The following is a 12210-nucleotide window of genomic DNA, read 5'->3' on the forward strand; positions in this document are numbered from 1 at the left end:
TAAGGAGAATTGTTTTGCTTGTGGAATTTAAGGTAACACTATGGAGAGGAAGCCCTCTACCTGGCAAGGGAAATTGGTTAGTCAAATGCACTGCTCTGCCACAATTGTATCTACTTCACACCTGAAAAGGAAAAGCAATGTATATTCCATACTACAGTATTGTAGGCTTGCTCTGGATTGCCATGAGCAGAAACAAATAAAATACATGCTATTTTTAGACTAAAAACAAGTGCAATAAAAAAAACCTGATTGAGACAACCAGGCTAATTCCAATTACAATGATTATATAGTTAGCTAATTCAGACATTAAATCACTTTCAATTTTTATTCAATTGTGATAATTTAAATGCTGAATCAGATAATACAAAGCTTAACAAGCTAGGCAAAGAAACCCAACAGAGATTTTTTTTGTCAAATCATGCACGAAACGCTACACCAGAAGCAAAAAAATATATTCTACTAATACACAATGCATGATAGGAGTAAAAATGCCTACCTAAAGCAACTCTTGCAGCTGAAGCATCATAATTAATCCAGAATGAAACCCAGGAGAGGATAGTGATCAGAATGGAAGGCATGTACGTCTGCAGAATGAAGTAGCCAATGTTTCTCTTAAGTTTAAAGCTGAGAGACAGCCTTGGGTAGGCACCTAAAAAGGGAATATTTAGGCATGGCCGTGATTTACTTTTGTATACCCTTAACATTCTTTGCATCATTTCAGTTTTACACTCTTGTTTCCTATGTTACATATTTAGCATACACGCAGAATTGCCTTAGTTGGGGACAACCAACTGCAGATTTTATAATGAAGTCTGTATTCAACAGTATTTTGTACTAAAGGTGTTGAGTCAGTAATACATAGATTCACAGCTGCTGCTAATTAAAATCTCCTATAATCATCTGTCAAAGTACATTTCAGAGTGCCAAACTGTGCAAAGCCTTTAGTCTTTGGTGGCTATTGTATGTCAGCTCAGATTGGGAAGATTGCTTCGCATCTAACGTGGCATTCAAGGTCACCAGGTGCTAAGGAGTATTGCAGGAGTGCTACTCAGGCAGGGTGATAGTGACCTTGGTGCACAGGGCCCTCACTGGCATATGCACACTGAACTGCCACTATTTTGAAGATTTCAGAGCACACATTCTTTGCATAAGTCTCTCCCACAGAGCTGAACTTCACCAAGAATGAGCAAGTGAATGGGACTTTCCTGAACTTGGTTACAGACAGACAGCAGCCGTGTCAGTTACTTAGGAAACAACAGTCAAATAAACAATACCGGTATGATTCTGCTACCTCTCATGTTGGTGTCACTACACTGTCTTAAATGGAGTTACTTCTGATTTACACCAGATCTAGGTGCTATGTCCCAAAGGGACCACACCCCCAAGATTTAAGTCCTTCAAATAATAAAGACAGCCTCCTTCTTGGGGAGAAGTTCAGCCATAAAAGAAATATACTGATCATAATGGAAGGTCGGTGACCAAACAGTATTGACACTATTTTTATTTCAATAGCTCCAGCTGGAGTTACACTCAGTCCTCCTAAGCGAGGAGCACATCTCTGTTAGCACCGTCCAGTGTCTTGAAGGTGGAGTTAGAAAAGGGAAATGCTAATGGGACAGATCCACAAGGGCCCCAAGAGCCATCAAAAACACAACCCATGTGGAGAAAATATTATCAGGCTTTTTTTTTTTTTTAAAATGCATATGTTGCCAATTCTGCTTCCCCTCTTTGGGCTGCATAGCGCCTTCCCGGCACTGCTGAAAATCATTTTACTGTCGACCAAGGGAGAATTACAAAATCCTGTCCAACGAGGATTAGAAGCTCGTGCAGCAGAAGGTGAACTAATTTGCATAAGACCTCGTAGCTTGGCTCCATCAACCAAAATACCAAGAAGAGAGATGGGTTTTCTTGTGGGTAGGTTATGTCTTGAAGAATTTAGCAAGCTGAGGTGCACAACCAATTTCTTCAGCTTTCATGGGCTAACTTACTGTAGAAGCCAGACAATATAGTTTACTGGAGCGAGCCGTAATACTAGAGATTAATGTATCCTAATTAGAATGAAAGGTCAAGAGGGCCAAACACACAGGAATTCTCTGTGTCAATTCATCAGTGATGTTGTATGTATTAGACTGTGAAAATTCATCAGAATATCTCATTTGCATATTCAGAATTGTTTCTCTAAGCTACTCATGGCAAATTTTCATTCAGATCAAGAACTGCACCCTTGCAACAAATCTATTTCTAAAATTATTTTCAGTGAGCAAATACAGTTCCCCTTAAACTCCCCTTCTACAAACCTGTAGAGAACACAACATTCTTGGTGACAAGCCTGAAGTCTACAATGGAGAACTGTGGCAGTTCAATCTTTGTCACTCCTGTGACTGCATTATCACCCCCACGCCAGTAAAATTCAATGTCATCTGTTGTATAGCCATCTATAAAACAGGAGCAAAGGGTTATGGCTCTGATATCATGCAAAGTTGTAAAGAACAGTTCAGTACATTCATTCAGGAACTTGGAGTAATTTTAATTGCGTTTCCTAAATTAAAAATATAAATAATGTAACAGATGTGTATACATAGTCACAAACAATGTACAGTCTAGTTATAAATATGATTATGTCAAATGGCAATTTTAAATGTGTGTGTATATCTTTTTATTGATTCAGTCAGATTACCTTAATAAAATAAACTGATAAAAGGAAATTAGATTATACAAGTACGCAGTACAGGTGGAGTCCAGTATACAGTGGCTTACAGATTTATTTAATCTCAACTATCAGAAACTGGCATGTAATGTACAATATAATCAGTCTATTGTTGAATATGGAACTTCATATGCTATATTCAAAACTTATTTTATTTTTTTTTTAATTAAAAAGTAGATTCACCCTTTTATTGCCCAGAAATTAAAAAGTCAAACAAAAATAGACACCATTATTGTAGACATCATAAATAAATGTGTGAGCCCTACCCATTTTGGCTGTACAGCAGCACATAAATTGTCCCTAAAGCTGTGCAAATGTGACATCTGCCATCTTGGCCAACACAAGGATTGACTAGGGATCCCCAGAACTGAAAGAATGAGTCTCTACAGCATGAGCTAAAGAAAGAGGCAGGCTCTGTAGCTTCTTGGTGTAACAGACTCATGTTCTGTGTGGACTGGGCATAGACGGGGGTACAAAACACACACTGACAGCAAGAGTATATAAACTAGGGCTGTCAAGCTATTAAAAAAATAATTGCAATTAATCGCACTGTTAAACGATAACAGAATACCATTAATTTAAATATTTTTGGATGTTTTCTACATTTTCAAATATATTCATTTCAATTACAACACAGAATACGAAGTGTTCAGTGCTCACTTTATAGTTATTTTTATGACAAATATTTGCACTGTAAAAAACAAAATAGTATATTTCAATTCACCTAAAAATACAAGTACTGTAGTGCAATCTCTTTATAATGAAAGTTGAACTTACAAATGTAGAATTATGTACAAAATATAACTGAATTCAAAACCAAAACAATGTAAAACTTCAAAACCTACAAGTCCACTCAGTCCTACTTCAGCCAATCGCTCAGACAAACAAGGAATGGGCAGCATTACCTCCTGCAAATTGTAACCAATGTCACCTGAAAGTGAGAACAGGCGTTTGCATGGCACTGTTCTAGCTGGCATAACAAGTTATTTATGTGCGAGATGCACTAAAGAGTCCTATGTCCCTTCATCTTCAACCACCATTCCAGAAGACATGCATCTATGCTGATGACGGGTTCTGCTCGATAATGAGCCAAAGCAGAGTGGACCAACGCATGTTCATTTTCATCATCCGAGTCAGATGCCACCAGCAGAAGGTTGATTTTCCTTTTTTGGTGGTTCAGGTTCTGTAGTTTCCACATCGCAGTATTGCTCTTTTAAGATAGCTGAAAGCATTCTCCACACCTCATCGCTCTCGGATTTTGGAAGGCACTTCAGATTCTTAAACCTTGGGGTCAAGTGCTGTATCTATCCTTAAAAATCTCACATTGGTACTTTCTTTGTGCTTTGTCAAATCTGCTGTGAAAGCGTTCTTAAGACAAACATGTGCTGGGTCATCATCCGAGACTGCAATAACATGAAATATATGGCAGAATGCAGGTAAAACAGAATGGGAGACATTCAATTCTCCCCCAAGAAGTTCAGTCACAAATTTAATTAACATTTTTTTTTAAAATGAGCATCATCAGCATGTCCTCTGGAATGGTGGCCGAAGCATGAAGGGGCATATCTGGCACGTAAATACCTTGCAAAGCTGGCTACAAAAGTGCCATGCAAATGCCTGTTCTCACTTTCAGGTGACTTTGTAAATAAGAAGCAGTCAGCAATATCTCCCACAAATGTAAACAAACTTGTTTGTCTTAGCAATTGGCTGAACAAGAAGTGGACTGAGTGGACTTGTAGGCTCTAAAATTTTACATTGTTTTGTTTTTGAGTACAGTTATGTAACAAAAAAAGTCTACATTTGTAAGTTACACTTTCAGGATAAAGAGATTGCACTACAGTACTTGTATGAGGTGAATTGAAAAATACCTTTTCTTTTGTTTATCATTTTTACAGTGCAGATATTTGTAATCAAAATAATAATATAAAGTGAGCACTGTACACTTTGTATTCTGCATTGTAATAGAAATAAATATATTTGAAAATGTAGAAAAACACTCAAAAATATTTAACAAATTTCAGTTGGGTTCTATTGTTTAACAGTGCGATTAATCATGATTAATTTTTTTAATCACAGTTAATGTTTTTTGAGTTAATCACATGAGCTAACTGTGATTAATCGACAGCCCTAGTATAAACTACTAACATTAATGAAGGAGGTGCAAAAGCAAGTAAATAAACTAGACACAATGTCTTGTAACGTATTAAAAACGCAGGAAAATAAATGTTTGTTAACTGTAAAGGACAATTGTGATAGGGACAGAAATTTTATCTGTAGTCTTCCAGGGTAACTGCATAAGAACGCTTGATGTGCAGTTTAGCATGATTGTAAAATCTTACAATAGGTTTAAAATAAAACCTTTTTACATTGCTTGAACATACCTGATTTCAAGGATAATGGACATTTATAGCAAACTGGCAAAACACTGCACACTTCATGACTACCTGAAAACATATTAAACAGTCTCCAAATCTCTTAATTTCTGATCAGCCAAGTGTAGAATAGTACCACTGAAAAGGTAAGCAAATGTACAGTGCTTCATCAATTTATGAAGATGCAAACGCAGGAATCCTTCAGAACATTAGAATGGCTGGGTTCAAAAGCCTGCCCAATATACAGAATTAGTTTTAAAGCAGTCTCATAGTGTGTGTTTTTCTATTGCACTGTGTTTTTGTCAGTTTCAGCTTTCTCTGAAAATGACCGTTTTCCTTCTATATTTTATGGTACTAATTGGAAGTCTAACACTCTTTGAGGAAGCAGACAAAGAAAATAGAACAACAGAAGTGAAAAGTAAATCAGAATGCATGAAAAATTTCTCCTGGTGTAAGTGGGATATTTTCTCTCACTTTGGGCTCCATCCTATGAGGTGCCAAGCACCATCAACTAATCATCATGAAGGACTGATCCCCAATATATGGGACCAAAACTGTGCATGCTATAAAATCTTGCTTTACTCAGTGTGGGGGGTTTCATGGTTTGTTAGGTTAGGGCAGAGGTGGCCCAATGTGTTTTCAACTAATTTATCATCTTTTATTCATAGTATTCATGTAACTGGTCTGACTCATTCTCGTGTAATTGCTTTTGTTTTATTCCCTTTTGAAAACTCCATGCACAATTTGTTAGTTAAAGTCATCTGTGAAAACAGACAAATAAGCTTTCTTTTATTGTGGAAGAGCGCCATTCCAGGGTGTCCCATTGTGACCTAAGGCAGCCCTGCAGGCACCCTGCCCTCAACAATCTCTCAGTTCTTTGTAATGGCTCGCTCTATAATGGGCTAGAGCACTTGAACAAGATTCTCCCTGTGTGGGGTCTTTTGTCTTAACCCCCCCAAAGCCCCAAAAAACCAAAACAGACTTTGAGGCCCTCAGGCCACACCCTTCCTTCAGCCCACAGCCCTTCATCTTGGGATCTGTGTAGCTTCATTCAGATGTCTTCTCCAAGGTGCAGGAATCCCCAGTCCGCCTTCTGTCTGTGCTGTTCCCAGGTGGGAACACCAATTAACAAATGTTAAGGAATTCAGAGAAATCAGGATATTTACAGATGTCTTGCTACAACATTTCCTTAATCTTAGCCACAATTAAAAACTTTACATATCAGTCAATGATTGAATAGATTGTTAGCAATTGGTATTGACAAAAAACCTGGTCAGAAAATGAAATGGAGAAAAACTGTGCACATTTTTGTGAAATTTTATTTTTCCTCAGGAATTTGACTAGTTTTGGTTAGCAAACGCCATTGGTAAAGGACCCAATACTTCTCCACTTGGAAGAGTAAGGATCCATAGCTCAAGCTGCAGCAGGACATTCTCCCCAACATATCCAGAACCTCCATAAGTGACATGGGCTTGAGTTCAAGTAGAGAAGACCCCAAAATTGATCGCTTATTTATTATAGAACATGCTTTTTCTCCTTTGTTTCACTTAGAGACCTTTTCCCCCTGTCACCTGTAGGTTTGCCAGAGGAGCCAAGTGTAGTTTGGATGGACAACCTTTACACCAAATGAATCTTTCCTTTCTCTACCTGTGAACTAGGCAGTGCCATCAATAGGATTAAAGTTGGCAAAGTTCAGCACTGGCAAGCACCCACAGTGAATCTGGAAGGTCATGGTGTTTGATATTTATAAATACAGTAGATGTCTATATAGTCTAAAATAATGCAAGTCTGGGAAAGAGCCAAGGTCACTGCAATCTGTCGACAAAAGCCTGATCAGGTGTAGTCCAGGAAGCATCAAGCGTGATTGCAGAATGAGTTATACTGATGCTCCTGAAGTGCTACAGTTGCCACAATAACCAATGATCAACATGCTTTCCAATCTTCAAGACCCACCTGCTGCAAGTTGTTTGCATCTTTGGAAACTAGAACCATTAGTATACTATAGAAAATTATCTTCATGGAAAGCTACACAGTGGACTTTAAGGTTTCAGAGCATTAATCAACAGTGCAATGTATATAGTACACACAAATATTTTCCTATGGATAGCAAAGCTTCGGTACAACTTCCGTAGTTCAGATTGGGTTGAAATTGTTCTACTATACTGACTAGATGATTAAAAAAGCCAAATTATATACTTACTCCAGAGATGGGAATTATTTTGTTCTGTAGGGAAAATAAAGCATTTCACAGCTTAATTATGCTTTCCTGAAAACTGCCTAATTATACAAGAACCCCTTCTCAATCCCTCATTTCTTCAATTAACCCTATTCTATTTTCTCCGCAGCCTGGAAATATCTAAAGGTAGATATGGAAGAATGTGCAATACTTTAAATGTTTCTTTCCAACAGAGATGGCCTGAAACTCATGGGCTCTATTAACTGCTGGACAGGTTTAAGGAACACATAGGTAAGGCATCCATTTTCCCCTTTACCACATCTGTCTCTGTAATTGATACCACTGTAATTTCTGAATTAATGGACTAATTTATGTGGAAAATGCAACTGATAACCACTTACAGGGTTTTCCACTCCCTTTATATTCATCACTCCACAATGTTACTCGTGGTAAATGTGTATCATACATTTTTAGGGTTAGTCCTTTGGTCCTCCAGCATCGTCTGCATGTTACTGTATTCAATGTACTCCACGTAAGTTTGTACGAAAGATTTTTCCCCCCCCACAGTTCCTAAGGTTGACTCCACTTATAACCAAATCTGTTGTCATTTCCCCCACTGCCATCTGGAAAGAAGACTTTCTTTTCATGCTGTGCAGCAGCTACTCCAAAATGAAGAGCAAATGAAGAGCTGCCTACCAAAGAGGGAAACTGATGACAAAAAATGGGACACTGGTTACTAACAAGGTGTTTCTAGTCTGTGCAGAATCCTTGATTTCAAGTACTATGAGGAAATGTGCTTCATTCCTTCTCTCTCTCTCTCTCTCTCTCTCTCTCAAAAAAAAGGAAGAGGATAGGGTAAGGGGTGCATGGACGGACTTTGTTAAAGATAGATTTAGGGGACAGACTACTATGTTTTCTTCTTCCATGTTTGAATGGAAACAATTCTCTACATATTTATCCTGAACAAAAATCCCTTATTCTATGTACTCAGGTCTCTGATCATACTTCAATGTCTAAAAGGGTTTTTACCAAAGATGCCTGGAAATTCTGCAATAGATCAGGTCATCATGATGCCCTTTTCCTTCCCTATTTATGGTTTATTTTCCAGGAAAGATGTGAACATTTTAATAAGAGATAATGTTTTCTGGTCTACCACCATCTCTGTTAGATCTTTAGAATCTACATTTCTGTTTTTGAAGGTAAAAAAATAAAAATGCAGCAGCAAACATGCCAGCACAGATCAGTAAAGAAAGACAGTTGTATGCTATGAAAAAATAAGTAAAAACAGTGTCCTTTGAGAGGTTATGCAAAAGCATTCTACATGATTTACTGTGCAGTTTACTTTTATTTATAGGAAAATTGGTAGGAAAACATCTGCTCACACCATATTCCAAATTAGCATTTATTTAATTTCAACATTAAGCTCAGAATTCTAGGAGATCTCCTTGAGCCCTCTAGGATGAATCAACAGCATGTTTTGATGTCAGGGTTAATTACTGTGCTTTAGAACTATAAACAGAATAGGAAAAGAAAAAAAAATAAATTAGCAAAACAAGTTTATTAGTGTCTATAAACTGCATGCTGTGTATACATGAAAACATCAGGATAATTATTTTTTTCCATTTGGGAAAATAGATTGAAGAAAGTGTTTTAAAAAACCTAAGCCAAACTTTTACGAAACACAACTTATTACAAGTCCTTTTCTGAATCTTTCTTCGTGGATATCTAACTACACGTCTCCCACTCAAACTTGGGTTCACCCAACAAATGGCTGTTGATTTCTCTGCCAACACTTTCTGAAGCATTCCAACTTTTCCTTTAGTCTCTTCAAGAAAGAGAGTGTCAGTTAAACAGCTCCTGTGTTCTCAATGGGAGTTGCCAGGTGCTGAGCACTTCTGGAAATCTGGCTTCTTCATTTAGGCACCGTGAGGGGAGTTGAGCCCTTTTGAAAATCTTGCCACAGGAATCTAAGCAAAAGATTCCAAAACATTCAATTTTGCTGTGGTAAAGCTGTGCACAACTCCCTGCTATTTAAGGCACTAGAGAACATCTATGGTACAGAGAAGTTAAAATGGGGCTTTGATGTTGGATATTAACAGCTTTTTCATTCATCAGTAACAGAAGAAAGACATTTCCTAAAATTCTACAAGTATTCAGAACCCCATTAAAACATTTCTCCTCCTGGTCTATGTAGAATGAATAGTCCCATTGCATGGAGGAGGAGAGAGGAATATTATGGGGGGAACTGCAAATGAATGCCATTGTGTACTGCTAAAATACCTACAGGTAATCTGAGACAACCCTACTACCTACAAAACATCGGCCAGTAAAATGAACGGATGCATTCATTTCATGGGTGGATGTCTTGCCAGTAATAGTTATAGGTCCAATTACCTGTGAACATAATATACGTCAGCAGGTATTTAGGCTTCAAGACATCCCTACTTGGTAGTTAAATGATTTAATGCCCAGTCAATTTTAAAGAGTAATAGCAGCCTGGAAAAAAAAATCCGCTTATAACAATGATAAAGAAAACATAAAAAGAATGAGTAATAGATCAATATTTCTAAAGTATCAGAACACTTATGGATCCTGCACACCGAGTAGGTCAAGCACACCAAGACTAATACTTCATCATTCATTTTGTACAAGAAGATTCCTAGCAGAAGGCACTATTTGATTTAAAATGTAATATGATTGTAAGAGAGTTATTGTTCTACTGTATATTACACTCTACCTAAGTATGTTACCAGGAATGACTGATTGCTTCCCCCCCCCCCGCCATATCATTTATATATCATCAGAATCACGATTCACTTCACATTTAGAAAGTTTTATTTCTCGTTCCTGTCATTTGTCACACATCAGCAGTCAACCAAATCAATACATTGTTCCTGCAAATATGGGGTCTGATTCTGAGAGGAGCTAAGCCTTCTTAACTCCCAGTAACTCGAAGAGCAGTTTATGCTTTCTTAATACCTCACAGGAAAGGGACAATGGACTATGGAGTATTTTGAAAGAAGAAGAAAACACACACAAAAACTATAGAAAAAGAGCCATTTACTTTTTGCAAGTTGAAACATTATTGCTTAAGACTGAATGGTTTTGCATTTTAAACTCAAATGTGGTTAATATATACAATACATAAAAATAAACCTGTGTGAGAAGTCTATAAAATTTAGTACAAGGTTTATTGTGTGGAAGTATTTGTTTACACAGGGCAACAGTCAAGACAAACGGGGGCTATTGTAGAGATAAACACACACACATTGTATTGCACACACATCCAGATAAGGTGTGTGTATAATATATAAAAAATGGCAGGCAGTGGCTCATATTTCAGTATTTATATTGTGGCAGCACTGGAGATTAGGGATCAGGTCCCCATTGTGCCCAATATATATGTAATGAAGAGCAAATCCCTGTCTCAAAGAGTTTATAATCTAAGTATAATAAACATAAACAAACCACAAAAAAAGTGAGAAACTGTTAGAATCTAGTAGACAAACCCAGGTGAGGGTTCTAACTCTGGTTGTGTCTCAGCTTCAGGAGCAGTCATGGTCAGATATGAGGTATTATGCTGGTCCCGCATTTGTGGAGCCATATTAACTGCAAGGCAGCAGAAGCCTACAGCGAGCCCTTTTCAGCTACCTCCTGCTTGGTCTTGACCCAACTGCCAGCTATAAAATGGAAGAAATTGCCCCTCAAATTGGCATACTCTTTCAACAGTTATAGGTGTCAGCAAGTGTGGTGGCACAGAAGGGGCAGAACATGACAACCTCCTTCCCGCTACAGGCCTGAAGCCCCCAGACATAGACAGAACTGATGGTACATGGCGCTTCTTGTCCCCCAGCTCTTCTTCTTTCAACAGTGACATGAGGCACATCAGAATTAGGCTGCATATGGCTTTTGAGTGAAACACTATCCACCACAGCCACTTTTTTCTTCATTATCGCAAAGAGTAGCATAAGAAGGCACCCAATATAAATATGCTGGTGAATTTTTATTACAGAAAAAAAGCATGTTCATAACTGAGGACAGACAGGTGTGGTATTGTATACATAGAAATTATATTTTAAAATTAAAAAAAATCTACTGACCCACTAGAAAGGAAAGACTACAAAGCTATTTTAGGTCTCATACCCTGCCTCTGTCAACTAGATTTTCTTTGGCAAGCTAAGAATGTAATCATGAAATAATAGCCTCCCTAAAACAATAAAATGGAGAGAACTGGTGGATGACATTAAATACTAGGTTGAATGCTTTCACTAATAATATACAAGTTTGTCAGAAACTCTTGGGTTTAAGGCATATGAACCTATTCAAATAAATGAGTTGCTCTATAAGAAGTCTAATTCAGGATCTTGACATTTGTAGATCCTTTACCATGGAATAAATTGTATACAGAAAAAGGGCTTGGAAGATAAACATTTACATTTCTAGTACAGTGTATGGCTGAGTACATATACTGTAAAGGTAACATTCTCCATTTTTATTTATAGAACACCTTTGTATACTACCTGCTTCAGGTGATTTCTTTACTGGTGCAGTAGCTTTTAATAACCTCCAATGGTATTTAAAGATCATCATCACTATTTTACAGATGGAGAACCCGATACATATCTATGGGTTTAGTTATGGACTGTTTAGTTTAACTTCTTTTTATTCATGATGTGTGACTGTCATCTAAATCACACAGGAGGGAGCAATGTATGTATGTATCACCTAGGAGGGAGCAATACACCCATTGCCATACTATATGTACTTTTTGTTTATTTAGATTTTGGTCTTACACAAAGTTGACATCACAGGGCCCCCTTTCAAACTTCTGCCTGCAATTTACATACATAAAAACACAAGGACATAGAGGACAAAGATGTAGAAGTTGGCCAAAGCAGCAGCACTTGTTTCTCCATTGTTGCCATCTATCATTTGACTACTATTCATGTGACCAA

The 12210-nt window shown here is 37.5% G+C and overlaps 1 protein-coding gene across 4 annotated transcripts in view; it reads right to left on the bottom strand.

Moving 5' to 3' along the window:
* GABRB2 (gamma-aminobutyric acid type A receptor subunit beta2) overlaps positions 1-12210 on the bottom strand; it is a 248337-nt gene that overhangs the window by 28456 nt on the left and 207671 nt on the right. For all 4 annotated transcript variants that reach the window (XM_043520968.1, XM_007071441.4, XM_037907450.2 and 1 more), the window contains 2 exons: positions 2298-2435; positions 497-649 (listed from right to left, as the gene is read on the bottom strand). In XM_043520968.1, coding sequence (XP_043376903.1) covers positions 497-649; positions 2298-2435 — 291 coding nt within the window. The remainder of the gene's footprint in view (positions 1-496; positions 650-2297; positions 2436-12210) is intronic.

Source organism: Chelonia mydas, chromosome 8 (assembly GCF_015237465.2).
Source record: "Chelonia mydas isolate rCheMyd1 chromosome 8, rCheMyd1.pri.v2, whole genome shotgun sequence".
In the NCBI taxonomy this organism is placed as follows: domain Eukaryota; kingdom Metazoa; phylum Chordata; order Testudines; family Cheloniidae; genus Chelonia; species Chelonia mydas.